This window comes from Styela clava, chromosome 14 (assembly GCF_964204865.1).
Source record: "Styela clava chromosome 14, kaStyClav1.hap1.2, whole genome shotgun sequence".
NCBI classification, from domain to species: Eukaryota; Metazoa; Chordata; class Ascidiacea; order Stolidobranchia; family Styelidae; genus Styela; species Styela clava.
In genome coordinates this window covers 3,638,686-3,654,322 of record NC_135263.1, presented here as the reverse complement: position 1 = coordinate 3,654,322, position 15,637 = coordinate 3,638,686, and the positions used below count along the sequence as shown (strand labels likewise).

At 37.1% G+C, this 15,637-nt stretch overlaps 1 protein-coding gene and 1 non-coding gene across 2 annotated transcripts in view; both read left to right on the top strand.

The window, feature by feature from the left end:
* Positions 1 to 15,637, top strand: part of LOC120341197 (unconventional myosin-Va-like) — a 65,053-nt gene that overhangs the window by 38,840 nt on the left and 10,576 nt on the right. Inside the window, exons 28-36 of the mRNA XM_078119842.1 lie at positions 856 to 1,077; positions 2,387 to 2,500; positions 3,317 to 3,457; positions 4,133 to 4,251; positions 5,378 to 5,489; positions 6,174 to 6,330; positions 7,065 to 7,262; positions 8,002 to 8,156; positions 9,072 to 9,161. Coding sequence (XP_077975968.1) covers positions 856 to 1,077; positions 2,387 to 2,500; positions 3,317 to 3,457; positions 4,133 to 4,251; positions 5,378 to 5,489; positions 6,174 to 6,330; positions 7,065 to 7,262; positions 8,002 to 8,156; positions 9,072 to 9,161 — 1,308 coding nt within the window. The remainder of the gene's footprint in view (positions 1 to 855; positions 1,078 to 2,386; positions 2,501 to 3,316; positions 3,458 to 4,132; positions 4,252 to 5,377; positions 5,490 to 6,173; positions 6,331 to 7,064; positions 7,263 to 8,001; positions 8,157 to 9,071; positions 9,162 to 15,637) is intronic.
* Positions 13,796 to 13,931, top strand: LOC120341715 (small nucleolar RNA SNORA16B/SNORA16A family). Its single transcript, XR_005569436.2, has one exon. It is a non-coding gene; the product is annotated as a small nucleolar RNA SNORA16B/SNORA16A family (small nucleolar RNA).

Here is a 15,637-nt window from a genome sequence, read left to right as displayed (position 1 = left end):
TGCCCAAAAAAGAGTCTCCTCGTTTCTGAGTGAGTGTCTGTAACTTTGCTCAGAAATGTGTCTCTTTACTTCTGAGTGAGTGTCTGTAACTTTGCTCAGAGATGAGTATCTTTTACTTCTGAGTGAGTGTCTGTAACTTTACTCACAGAGAGTCTTCTTTAATTCTGAGTGAATGCGTATAATTTCGCTTAGAGATGAGTCTTTTACTTCTGAGTGAGTGCACATAATTTTACTCAGAATTGAGTCTCTTTACTTTTGATTGAGAGCGTGTAACACTGCTAAGAGATGAGTCTCTGTTATTTCCGAGTGAGTGTCCATAACTTTGCTCTGCTCAGAAATGAGTTCCTGTTACTGAGTGAGTGGCCGTAATTTTACTCTGCTCAGAATTGAGTCTCTGGTACTTCTGAAATGATTGTCTGTAACTATGCCCAGAGATGGGATCTTTACTTCGGACTGAAAGCGTAACTTTGCTCAGAGATTACTCTTTTGAGTGAGTGTCTGTAACCTTGCTCAGAAATGAGTCTTTGTTACTTCTGAGTGAGTGTCCATAACTTTGCTCAGAAATGGGTATCTTTTGCGTCTTTAGTGAATGTCTATAACTTTACTCGGTAATGAGTCTAAGTTACTTTTGAGTGATTGCCTGTCACTTTGCTCTGCTCAGAGATGAGTCTCTGTTACTTCTTTGTGAAAGCGAAACTTTGCTCAGAAATAAGTCTCCTTTACTTTCAAGTAAAACCGTTTCTTCTAAGTGAGTGTCTGTAACTTTTCCCAGAGGTCTTTCATCTGAATGAGGGTGCTTGACCTTGCTATGAGCAAAATGCACAAGAATGTTGATTAAAAAACTTTTATTTTTAGAATTTACAAAACGGATCTGGCTCTCACGAGAGCGTTAATCTGCTCGGAAGAATGCAAAAGAAAGTGAAAGAACTAGAATTTGAAAAAAGAGAATTACAACAGAAAGTTCTGGAGAAAATGCAGGAGCATGCAGAGGAAGAGGAGAATAGAAAGATAGAAATGGAGGAACGAGAAAGTGAGAGTGAGAGAGAGAGAACTGTTGCATTTGCTGATGGATTCAAGGTGATTTTTTTTTTCCATTTTGACAGAAATTTGGATTCCATGTTTATCTTAAGAGAAGAGAATGAAAATTTGATAAGAGGGCGATGGCCTAGTGCTGACATGAGCCCAAATCTGGCCGTTGGGTAATTCAATCTGGCCCGCCTGATGCTGCCACAATCAAACTAAAACCAAATTTTGATGTTTTACCTAAAAAAATAGCTCAAGGAATTTGTTGAGATTGCAATCAAATTCAATTTTGCACAACGCCTATTGTTTCCCACTTTTGCTTTTGTTACACTGTGAATACTGTTTATAAAATCTAACTTTTTACATAACACTTACATGGTCCGCCAGCTTAAGTGGGCAAAATATTTGGCCCCCAATCCAAAAACCTTACCTACCTTTGGCCTAGTGGTTAAAACGTTAGACTTGACTATGTTGGCATCCCATCTATGGTTCAAATACCGTACACATCAGTCCATCCAAAATATTGTTAGATGTCAGTGCCTGGTTTTAACGAATTTTAGAATTCATAGTTTCTTTGAGAGAAAAAGAAATCTAATAAGGGTACGATGGTTGCCTAGTGGGTAAAGCGTTGGGCTTAGCTTAATTGGCATCGCAGGTTAAAAATCTTGGGTTCAAATCTCTTGTCTTCCAACCCCAATCCCACAGAGCTAACAGAAATATTTGAAATAAATAAAAGTAATAGCCTTCTAGAAAAATATTCCATCTTTCACCACTAACACTTTTGAAGAAATTGATCCCATAATCAAAGAGAAAAGCGACTTTTTAAGTTTTCCACTAGGTGTCCAAAAACAAAAATAATTCAAAACGATCGTTATGTCCACTAATGTTTCTAAAAATTTGGCTTTCACAATCGCTTTAATTACTGCATTTGATTTGAATATAATCTTAGTTGGCCAAAACTCGATAATCCATCATAGTTTGACCATGGAATATCGAATATATTTAGAATTGGTCATGTTTTACTAAATACATATAGAAATCATTATATATTTACCGGATGTATTCAGTGTGCTTACAAGAATGTTGGATACTCCTGTAGTATGTGAACTAAGATGACGAACATCGCAAGGTAGTATGTGTAACAGGTTAGGGTTAGGCCATAATTTCAGGTATGAATACTATTCACTTGGGTAGTCCCTGAACTTTTAATAGAACTGAAATAAGGATAATTGGAATAAAAATATGTCCTAACCGTAACCTGGTACACATACTACGTTCCGGTGTCTGCCATCTTGGTTCACATACTATGAGAGTACCTAATCAACGCTGATATAGGCATTTAAAGATATTGTTTTACTTTTAGTTGGAAGAAGTTGAGAAAGATAATGAAAAAATGAAACAAGAGTTGACAAACCTTCGAAAATCTGTCGCTGACTCAGCAAGTTCTGCGATGACTAAGGATAGTTCAGCATTCAAGGTGAAATAGATGAACATTATATGCTGTTATGGCCATGTTGGGATTAGGATTTACTTATTTATCCCGGGGAGGGGAACGATGGCTTATTCATATGGCGAACCACGGCCTTTCGTCCGGTTACCTGTCCATGTCGGGTATGGGATTAGTAAGCCAGATACTTGAATCATGGTGGAGTAAGTCGTAACCAAACAGCGGTTATTTTAGCCATCCTAGAGTGGAATAGAGTCCAAAAATTCAACCTGCGACCTTCTTCAGGGTGTATAAAGACATGATGGCGAGCATATCACTAATGCTTAGCACGATGCGCCACAGCGCCAAGATAAAAAGACAAGTTATAAATCCAGGGATCAAAATTTCACGTAACTGAATTTATTGGGAAGAAAAACTTTGATGAAATATTAGGCATTTATGAATTTAAGATAAAATATATTAATAGTCCTTTCAGCGAATTCATCCATCTTTAAAAAATTTTTTAAATTAAATGGTCTGTTACTAGCAACACCAAGATCACCCCGACAAGATTAAGCGAAAAAATTCATTTTGCCCAACAAGCATTATTTAGCACAGTAGTTCCCAAACTGTGGGTCGCGGACCCGGGTGGGGTTGCCTGACGATTTTCCGGGGTCGCCTTCCGCTTAATGTACAAGCGACATACGACACACAAGTCGCTCGCGAATATCTATAATATTTAATTTTACGAAAATTGGGGGCGCTGGGAAAAAGTTTGGAAACCACTGATTTATCGGAAAACTGGGCAAGCACACTTCCAAAGAAATAATACTGGCAGGAAATTTCTAATATTTTCTCCCTTATCAGGAAATGTACAATCAAATGCTGGCAATGCAGGAAGAGTTGGAAGTTCGGAGGTCAGAGGTCATCCAATTGAAATCTGGGTTGGCTTCAATGAAAGACAGTTTGCAAAAATATAAAAAAGAAAATGTGGCTAAAATAACAAAGGTAAGTATTAATTGTTATTCCAGTATCTCCGGAGGGAGTCACAGAGCAGTTGGAGAGGGCCACCATGCCAGGCACATATCTGATTTTACCTTCCTTTTCCTAGGAAAATTCTCGTTCTTCTTAGTTTCATTCCTTGATAAGGTTATTTCACAGAGTTTTTTCAACTTTGTTGATCATGAATTGTTTGAACATAATGGTGTTTTTGAAATCTACCAATCAAAAAAACACTATAAATACCACTGGAATGATAAACGGGGGCCATGAGTGCTAAAAGCCTCCGGAAAGGGACCACGAGTTACAGAAAGTTGGGGACCACTGCTGTTGAACCAATAAAAATGAAGATATATTTCATGCATTTGTTACATATTTGTGTTTTGACTTTTTTTACTTATCGATCTTGATCGGTAAGTATATTATTCGGTATTTGTCTGTTAGACACTTTCGTATGTTACTGAATCTGCTCCATATTTTTGCATGTGCATTTATCATATTTTGGACCAGAAGCCTATTGATTTTGAATGAATTATGTCGTATATACAACGAGTTATTAATTAATTAGTGATGGGGCACGTGGTGTCGCTATTGAGTCAGAGCGAAGGATACAGGCCGCTAGATTGATGAGTCGGCGGTCTCTGATCTCTATCTTGTTTAAATGTTGGGAAACATTTTTCACAGAGCACAATGACCAGTGCAGATCTCCTCGGATCAAGGAACAGGATGGAAGACATTAATGTTGAGAAATTGGACAAGAATGATTTGAAAACTGTTCTTGCTAAAGTCTATGATCATAATAGGTAAGGTCTTAACATATTTATCGGCGCTCCAGAAGTGTGTGTACCAATATGGAGGTAACTAATTATGATCGTCTACTTTACATCAAGTTGTATAAAGGGACTGAAACCTATGGGCATGGGTATATTCACTTGGATAAAACAGACAGTCTCCGAACATGAATTGAACTAAAATAAGGAAAATCAGAATAAAATTATGGCCTAACCCTAACCTGGTACACACACTATAGGAGTACCTAATCATCTCCATTTTTCATTCATGCTAGACACATTTGTTATTATTCACTGAAGTTTTTTCTTTGGATACACGATCAGTGGCGCAGCAGGGGGTTTTTGGGGCCGACCCGTTTGGTGTATATCCGTTGAAAATGTTGGCATTTTTAACGAGTGTCATAATCGTGACTAATTTTCCAGAAGCCGTTCCGCAGGGATTTTGAGACGTTAAAGATGTTTTTTGATATACTAATATGCTCATTTATATGCATTTTTATTGTACTAAATTAAATTGTAACCTATGGCGGATCCCTGTATTTTTTTCAATGGATATAACGAATTTGCAAAAATACATATCAAAACTAAATATAATGGGACAATTTATCTCACATTATCATGTCCGCAGATTGCAGCGATATTTTGGAGTAGTAATGCTTTTATTTTGTCATCAGATGGCGATTTATGCCACATATTTATCATCGTCAACATTCTGTTTATATGGCAGCTCTCTATGCCCTACAGAGGAAGCCATTCAAATGGCGATTGTGAACATATATCTATCCAATTCTGCTTACTAAAAAAGCCAAATGAAATACAAAGATGCAATGATTCTGCCCTTGAAGAAATAAAAAGAAATAGTGTGTGTTTGACAGACTTCAATCACTTAAAATGTGATCCATTTTTACTGCTTGTGACTTATACTATGGAAACCGTTGTTTTGTTTGATTAGTGAGGAGTATTTGGCGTTATGCCTCGCATCTCATTCAATTCTCACTGCTTATGACAAAACACTGCTGTGTTCACTTTGATTCACGGGAGACAGAGCTTCAAGAATGAAGAGCCGCGGGTTGTCGATCACTGGTCTAGGCTATTGTACCCTAAATGTACCTCTTTTTAACCAGTATACATTTTTTAGAATGTTGGAAGCTGAACTCGAAGCCGAGCGTAAGAACCACGATATTGAGATTGAAGAATTGCACCAGAGATTTAATCTTTTGCAAACTGATTCGAATAGAGAATATTTAAGGGTGAGTGTTAACCAAGTATAAAGGTATAATTAGTAAATACCAATAATCATAACCAAAGTATAGCTTTCGGGTATAATTATGCACAAACTGGCGTTCAGGTGCTAATAAAATTGAATTAGTTATTTTTACCTTCATAAAAGTAATGTTGTCACTTTTTCTGTCGAGTCATGGTTAAAGGCCACGTGTTTATTATTAGCTGCTTCGATTACAAGAAATTTATTGGTTCTGTTTTATGGTCAACCCCCATCTTGTGTTATTGGACCGGCCTAATGATTGTCTTCCTAAATCCTTTTAAAAATTCCCTTTTCTTGTAAACTAATGTACCAATCGACTAATGGCACGAACTTCAAAATTTGCTGAGACTCGAGACTGTCGTTTCGATCGAAGCCAGAAATATTGTCGACGGTGATGATATTGCAATGTAACACAGTAATGATGACAGCGATGAGATAGCGATAATCATCATGATGACGATATACAATTGAAAGAGCTTGAACTAAATTGAAACTTAAGACCACGCGAACTGCTGACAAACGGCATGAAGATTAAGTGAAATTAAGTGAATCTGTACAATCGACGATATTGCTTAATTTATATAAAAGCAAAAAACACTCGCGGCACACAGATTGGAAACATCTGTTCTAGTGAGCATCTTTGGTATTTCAATATTCTATTCTTTTACAGAATGGCGATAGTTTTGACGGCAATATTCAGTTGGAACTCCAACGATTATCTACAGAGAACTTCGAATTAGAAGCTCAAGTTGAAAGTTTAGAAAAACAGAATCGAAAGTTGAAACGACAACTCAAACTTTATAACAAGAAGTTGAATACAATGGAATGTAAGTTTTTTATTCCACATATTTATATTCCTTCAACTCTGAACAAGGCTCTGCATAAGTACCCACTGCAAAGTAAGTTGCTACCGTCGAAGAAGGATAAGTAGTTAGTATCGTAGAAACCCAATTGACAGCGCAGACTCAGGCCTTGTGGCGGTTCTGCATTCGCTGCTTTCTGGTGTTCAGACAAAGTCATGACGACGTTTGAGCCTTTGTGTCAATTTATTTGAGCATCACCGTCTTGTTACTTATCGATCTTGATCGGTAAGTATGTTGATAGGTATTTGTATGTCTGTGTTAGATGCACGCGATATCTCACGAAAGCGAGGTTAAATCTGCTCCAAATTTTGCATGTGCATTCATCTTAGCTCGGATCAGAAGCCTATTGATTTTGGATGGATTATGTCGTATAATTAGCGAGTTATTAATTAATTAGTGATGGGACACATGGTGTCACTATGGAGTAAGACCACTGTTTTGGGGGATCCCCTAACCTTTGATCGATAAGTCTTCGGTTACCAACCGAATTCTAGTTTTTCTAGTTTTGGTAGCTTTTGGCACTTTAATGGTAGCCTTGAAAAATAACAAGACATTCTGTAAGTTACAATTCTGTTTATATATGTAAGCATGATTAGATATGTCCTAGCGGTCTCATTGAAATTCATCATCGTAGTATCCGCTAATTCCTAATAGTTATCACACATTGAAATTTATTTCATTGGCATTTTTTATTACAGCGGAAATGGGAGGAACTGGTATCAAGCCTTCTGAAAGCAACATGAGTTTGGGAGTTCAAAATGTGAAAGTCAATGGAGATTCAGACACTCATTCTATCGCTGGAAATCCAGCCGTGAAACACAAGGATGCAGAAATATCGGGAATGCTTAAATATAAGAAAGGAGAAGATTCAAAAGCAGTCAAGGCTATTATTCTGGGTAGGTTCTTTTTAATAGGTTGTTTTGCATCTTTAAGTTGCAAAAAACTTCGTACAGTTTCAGTTTTATTTAAGACCAATTCAATATGACTGGCAGTGCTTTTAAATCTAACTTTAAACTCCCCGAAGGAATAGTAGGTAAACTTAGTCGAAACTTGTAACAGTTTATTTATTATAACCAAAATTATGGCTTTCAGAAACTAAAAACGCATCTTAACCCAAACACAAGAACATGCAACGTAATTACATTGAGTCACTAAATATAGCCAAACCTAATCGGTCCATTGTCTGATACTTGTAACAGCTAGTGACTAATGCAGTAAGGCGAATGCAGTCCGTCGTCTCTTGACGATAATCAGTGATCACAACACAAAGAACAATAATGTAATAATTACCGAATATAAACAAAGCAGTCCAAAGTGTAAAACACTGCAACAGGAATGACTTGACTTGATTCTAAATACATTCTATTAAAACACAGTAACTTAAAGAATGCGTACACACATGAACTAGATTTATGAATAACTCTAGCAATTTTTAATATGTTTGTAGCCTATCTGAAAATACTTTTTGTGGCCCAGCATTGAACCATGGCCCACTGGTTGAGAACCAATACCCTAGCACATGGCCTCCGAAGAACCACAAAAAGCTGACTCCATAATTTGAGAAAGCCTGCTCTAGCCACTACGCTGTCAAGGTAACTAAAGCTTTTTTAACTGAAGTTTTTTTTTCTTTCCTAGATTTGAAGCCACGCAGTGTCGCAGTCAGTCTTCTTCCCGGCCTGCCTGCACATTTGTTGTTTATGTTACTAAGATTTGCAGATCATAGAAACGATGACACAATGATCAAGTCACTGCTTTCTCATATTATAAATGGAATCAAGAAAGTAGAGAAGGTCAGTGGTTGGTTCTTGTTTAGTCTTCAGTAGAATTTAGATTCAGGATGCGATTGACTGGCACAGCGACTGGCGTCCATAAAAAAATGTTCCAATTTACCCAATAATTGTCACCATGAAGGGCAGCCCTATCTTTACAGCCGACCTGCCTTGGTTACATCAGCAACATTTTACCCGCCATTGGTTTTCAATTTGCTGCCGCGATAACGGCAGCTCGTCGGTAGCCTTGAGTTTGGCCATAGCGGCCATGGTTTGGAAATATCCCCATGGTTTTGCGGCAGATTCAGACGCCACGAAATACTTGAAACTGTACTTGGTTTTTAAGCTCCTGATTTCTCCCCCCAATGTACATAAAAACTACTTTATTTATTCAATCTTTAATAGATTTTTAGCTAATGTTGTGAGCAAGTTCCTGAACAGTACAAGTATCAGTCAATGATTAGGAATAATAGGATAGGATTTACATAGTGATTCCGGGAGAGAGTGTAGTTGATGAGAGGGCTTAATCATATGGCGAACCACGGTTTCTCATCCGGTTACCAGTCCATGCCGGTTATGGAATTAGTTAGCAAGTTGTTTGTTTTCGGAAGCACTATGTAATATTATTCGGCTGTCTCAGGAGTGTCGCTACATTTATTATAATATTATATACCTAATCGGGGGTACCTAAAAAAGCAAAACTTGAAAAGGCTATTTTGAGAAAATGAGAAAAAACTTATATTTTTGATTTCCCCCTGTAACAGTAGTTTCTAACCTTTTATGGTAAGATCCTTCTTTGCCATATTTCTGTATTTCTCCTCCGAAATCAACGAAATTTCTCCATGTGAAAGAATTCCTCACCAGTTAAAAAAACGTTTGCCTGTAGTTTTGTGTTTGGTTTCATAATTGTGACAGAATTTGTTTTTTTATTTACAGCAACATGAAGGGGAATTTGAATACATTTCATTCTGGCTGGCAAACACTTGCAGATTCCTTCATAATATGAAACAATACAGTGGAGATAAGGTAACATTTACCTTGATAAAATAATATTGTGCATTTTACGGAGAAAATTTACTCAAAGCAGGATCGTACTCACTCAGAAGTGAAATAGACTCATCTCTAAGTGAAGATTTGCACACTCACTCAGAAATGAAGAAGAATCGTCTCTGAGCAAAGTTACGGGCATCACTCAGAAGTATAAAAGACTCATCTCTGAGCAAAGTTACTAGCGACCGCTCACTTAGAAGTGAGGGAGACACATCTTTGAGTAGAGCCACACATTCACTCAGAAGTGAAATAGACTCATCTCTGAGCGAAGTTACGCGCACCCACCCAGAAGTAAAAGAAACTCATCTTTGAGCAAAATTACGGGCGGGCATTCACTCAGAAGTAAAGAAGACTCGTCTCTGAGCAGAGTTACTCACTCAGAATCTCGTTTTGTACACTCATCTGCGAGCATTGGAGCTTTTCGATCCAGATTTCAGGGGGGTTTCTATCATTTTCACCATAAACAAGTAATTAATGGGACATAGGTAGGTGCTATTAAGGAGTTGTCCTATTATTATTTCATTCCTCAAAGAATTATTTATTCTTTTAGGACAAATATGAATATCTGCTTATAAGACATCTATGTGCACATGATTCCCACCTTGCTTTGAGGATTTTTTTTTACTTTCCAATGTGCAGAGAATAATATGTACCGGTATGTAAATCTTCCATAGAAGATCTAGCTGTAAATTTTATATCAATCTGAGCCTTGAAATGAATGTCTTGGATTTCATTAATGAAAATAGACTATTTTATAGTAGCATGTTTCTAATTACTGTACTTTTCTCTTGATTTACTAACAATTGATTAATTAAAGTCACCACAAATGGTAGATTACTTATCACACTCGTATACATACATTCCACAAACCTCAGAGTGACCTTGCTTTGAGCAATTCTTTGTACTCTGCCAATGTGCGGGGAGTAATTGTATGCAGACAGTCAGTCAAGCTATCGTGTAATGCAGCTGCTTTAACCGGCACCCTCCTTCAAATCAGATGCTTCAAGTCAGGGGTGTGCAACTTTTTCGCAGGCGGGCCAAATATCAATAACTGGGTAAAATCGCGGGCCGCACCTTCATTAAACATAGGCTTTCTATTAGTTTACAGGCACAAAATAGTTTCTTTTTGTTATTGATCTCATGTCGTCATCAGAGAGGGTTCCTTGCAGAAAACGCTTAAATATCTTAAAACTGTAATCCAAATATATTGTCACACCCAATTTAAACGAATTCGGTGAGAAATTTGCTGCTGGATTCTTTTATCCAAATTTGCCTAAATGCAGTGCTAGAAATTTGATATGACGCCCATTTTGGAAAAAAATTATGTAACCGAAAAGTGCCATATTTGAAGCCATGACTTTTTTCAAATTAAAATCTTAATTGAGATGTTTTTGGTGTAATACGCCAAGATTCATTTCCAAATACTTAAACTGCTTTCCAGTTGCTTAATCTTCAATTGTCTGTTCTTACAAATTCATTAGCGTCTGCTCCGCATTTTTCTTTCAATTGTTTGCTGCTCGGCAAGCTTCTTTGTGAATCGCGTTGTTCGCTTCGCTGTGAAGACGTTGTAACGTAATAGCCATAGATAATAAATTGGACTCGGATATAAGCTTTGCAACGCGAAGGGAACCAGATCAAACTAAATTAAAAACTAATTTAGCTTGCCGCACACCATTCAAAATTGGCATTTCTCCGCGGGCCGCACAATTTGTCCTCGCGGGTTGCATTTGGCCCGCGGGCCGCACTTTGCACACCCCTGCTTTAAGTGGTTAGCTGCATTTCCCCATGCATAATGCGTGCTTTTGGGGTCAAATTTATTCTTCGAAATAAGGGTTAAAGAAGTTAGACCAGGGGTTCCCAAACCGCGGTCCAAATTCGGCCCGCATAACGATTTAAAATGGCCCGCCGAGCTTAAGTGAAATGGTGTTCAACAGATTTTGTTTCTACCTTATTGCGATCTAGATACTGCCAATTGATATGTCATTATCACAGTTTGAGCACGTGTTTATCGTAACAATTAAATTATACCGATATCTTAATTATACGTACCGGTATTAGGATTACATTGGGCAGAAATTTAGTTATCAGTCAAATAAGAAAGCTTAGCGATGTCAAAAGCATTTGAAAACTAGACGCTGAAAACAGACGTTGCTGGATAAATGTCATCATTCGTATTTCTGTATTGAAAAGAATCAAACTTCAGCCATTTGTCTTCTTTGCGAACGTACTAATCCACTTCCGAAGGAATACGACATTAAGTGCCATTATGAGTCAAACAAACATGTTTCAAAATACTGTCAATTGTAAGTGAATCCACAGACTCTCAGCTAAACTGTCGCATACTTTCGGGCGCTACACTCTTCGAACTCCACGAACATCCTTCGAATTCTAATTTTGGCCCGCGGCCAATAAAGTTTGGGAACCCCTGAGTTAGACTGTTGTTATTATTATAATAATTGCCGATTAATTTCAAGTAATATTGACCATATTCATGTCATTGGTTCCCAAAGTTGATTGACCGTGGGCCAAAATTTGAAGCCAAAGTATATTTGCGAGAGGGGAACGCCCCGCAGGCAAGGACATGTGAGCTCATAAAAAAAAAGTCTGCGAAGGAAATTAGAAAAGAACACAACATTTTAAACGAACGCAGTGCACAGAACGAAAGTACTGCGCGGGGATTCTCGGCCAGTTGCGCAGCTTAGAGAGAACGTTGTCTGCAAGGGGCCGATGCCTGTATCTTTACGCATAATTAAGATTCCAGTATAATTGAATTGTTCTGAATATACGCGTGCTTATTAAACTGTTATAATGACATAACAATTGGCGGTATCTAGAACACAAAAAGGTAAAAATATAAGGTGGTAAACTGTTTCGCTTAAGTTCGTCGGGCCATATTAAATCATTACGCGGGCCATAATTAGCCAGCGGTTTCGAAACCACTGCTTCAAATGTTACAGTCCATAACCTTCAAATTTGATGAGATATTTAACATAACTCACGGATAGCAGACATTAACTTCTACATTTATAAATTGTGAAACAAATGATATATCTGGTTTCGAATTTTTTGCATTTACCATAAATAGTAGATTACTTACAAAGTATAAACAGTTTTGATTTACATTGTTAGTTAGAGCCTTGTTTAGAGTGAATATTTTTGTGCTCTGCCTATGTGCGGAGAATTTAACTAGTAGTGAGTGAACTGTAACTGAGCAGAGGTTATGTCAACTACACTGTAGTGCGGTGGTAGGGAACCTTTGTGGCCGAGAAGGTACATATTTTCAATTGCCTTTCTGTGCGAGCCATTATTCATCTCTTCATTTTTACTCAAAAGTCAGTTTATACAATGTCTAGTATACATTTAATGTGACTTCTGATGCTACATGTTGTCGCTGAGGGCCTCTAACGACAGTTCACATGTTGAAATCCACGATACTCACCACCTTTTTTTCTACTAGACATCTCCGTGGTGCTTTAAATACTCCTTATATTACAAATAAACAGTGGCAAACAGCCACCAAAAGAGCCATGGGTTCCCGGCCACTGCTGTAGTGAACGCACAGCGTGATGCACCACACCACTAGGCCGAAATTTGAGCTTGTGTGTTCTGGATCTGTGATGTCATTTTTCATTAAAATATAAAACCAGTTATTTCTTAAATATTTTTTTATAGATATTGCCTACTTTGATAAGAAATTTTCTCTCAAGAACTCAGATTATTTACGCTTACATTAGTGACGTCGTGGTAACTTTTGCTTTTCTCTGCTCTATATATTTATGATAGTGTGCTTTCCATATCACGCCCTGATGAAGTCTTTTTGAATACAAATTACATCGTTTTGCTAACATCGGTTGTGCTTTATTTATCTTCGACATGAATATACCTGGCGGCAATCATGCGCTACTTATCAGTGTCTGTAATTGCATAAGTTGAGTGATTGAGTGAACTTAATTACTTTCGATCCCAGACATTAAATTTTTCTGCTCGTTTTTTCTGGACATTCAACACAAATTGACCTTAAATTCGTCGTATCTAACATCCAGTTGATGGCGTGAAATTTAAACAACCTCGATAATACCATATCACATGTAGGGAAAGATGAGAGAAGAAATTTACCACAGTATGTGGTATAAGCGATCGTAATCTCTTTTGAAGAGAAAAATTATCCAATAAAATTCTGTTATAATAGTCTGGGCATGAAGGCATTGTGCTGGATTGCAGATATGTCTACCAGGTCTGTGACAAAAAAATTTTAAAAATGACGCCAGACTGGAAAACTAACCGATAAACGCACAGCGCATTATTATCACACCATATTCATAGGTTATTTCAATTTTCAGTTAATGGGTTGTTCAAAAGAATTGAAATTACCGTTTTATTGTTAAGAATTAATGCTGTGAGTATTAATAATCTCCCCGAAACGAACATGACCTGGTTTTAACGACATAAACTTATTCATACATATTAGTGTTCAACTGACCAACAGAGAATCAATTTTTCAGTCCTGTCTCATTGGAGAGTCATATTGAAAAACCCTATTTTTCAGTGCTAAAAATAGGCTTCGTCTTATTTGCCGGGTTAACTTTTTTGCTTGGAAATACGGTAGGTCAATGTGTCTCTATCGAAGCCATGTTTAACTTTCATTGTTCTTCTTGGTCAAAATGAGACAGATAGAAATTCTTGCCTGACGGTCGCTGGCTTGTTGAAATCCGTTCATGACCAGCATTACTAAAGGAAGAGACAATTTCATCAAATATCATTTGTGCATATCTCGCTTTCGTTAGTATTAAACTCTGCACATATATCCGGGGTAGATCAGGCTAACTTGTGCCTGCTACAATTACGACTATAGTTTTTATGAATATAAATTTCCATTCAAAATAACATAATGACGCCGATTGTTGCATCGCAGTTATTATTATAGTTATTATTTGTAAACAATAGCCTAGGTGTTGGACTAGCTTTTGTAAATAAACTGTTTTATTCATAGTTTTTGATATTGAGTTTTGAGCCCAGTAACCAAGTCTATTGTTTGTAACCGGCTCATTCAGAAAAGTAACTGCCCACCTCTGGTCTGTTATCAATTTATCTGTTATACGCGATTGTTTGGTCTGTTGCTGAAGAAATATTTTCTCGGGTCCCCATTAAGGTTGTTTTGTAGTTCCGGTTTCATTGCTAAAAAACATCCTTGAATTTATTGGAATCAATATATGAATTCAAATCACCATAAACGGTAGCTTACTTACAAACTATATAATTTTGTTATAACATTGAATTTTAGAGCCTTGTTCAGAGTGATCTTTTTGTGCTCTGCCAATTTGCAGAGGATTTTTAATTACGTTAATGGTGGGTGTATGTTACACTGCGTTCTCTGATAGTTGGAGCCAGTCCAGAGAAATTTGAGAGTTGTAGCTTGCAGGACTGTTAAAATCAAACAAAATGGCGGACAGGCAATAAAATATTGAGTCAAAATTTGGGATTCAGAAGGATAAAGTTAAAATAGGAAAAACATTCGCAAGGTCACATAAGTAGCGTTGCGGCGTACTCAATACAATCTAAGCTTCAAAAGTTACACGTTTCCATGCCTACAAATTTTTGCTGCTTTACCGAAGCATACAACATGACCAAACCATTCTTCTGTAGGCTTTTCTTGTTATAAAAATACAATTATATTGCAATTTCCAGGTAATATGGTATGAGGAGGTCTATCATGCGACACTGCTTGAAATAAAGTCTTTGTTCATATTTAAATAAAAATTCAAGTTTTCTTGCTTGTTACTCGCAAACTCTGTCAGATATTTCAAGTTTATGACAGTATTTACAATATTTGTTCGATTCAAATCTTATGCGAAACGCAATTTGTGTTCAACAGTAGCATGAATTTCGGAACAAGAACTAATCTTATCTGTTGTTGGCTTTCTTATTGAGATGGACGCCAATGCTCATGAGAGTTTGAGAACCGCTGCACTAGATCCACCGGCCACCATTACCATTTTTTAACATCTTGGTACTATCTGATGGTCCTTCTGGTTGTATGACTGTGCTTGCCATTTATTTATAGAAATGTCTCATTTATATTTTTACCGTAAATAGTAGTTTACGTAAATACTATATATACATACACATTGACATCTTTAGGTTCAACAACAATTTAGCAAAATTCTATAGGTCCTATTTTTGTGTCCTAGAAATGGGGCTTTTTGATCAACTTTGCGCTTGGTTTGCATTACAATCTGAGATCTGTTTTGAATTAGTCATGCTTTGTGCTCAGATTTTCTTATCTAGTATTGAATGGCTTTTTGTTCTGTTTAAACTTTTTCTACGCACCGCAGATACAATTCCGCAAAAGAGGAAAAGTTCTGCGACGCCCTAGAAAAATTTAAACGAAGCACTTGACTCTGAGAACCACTGGTTTATACAATATAGGCAATTGAACTATTCACAGGGGTACT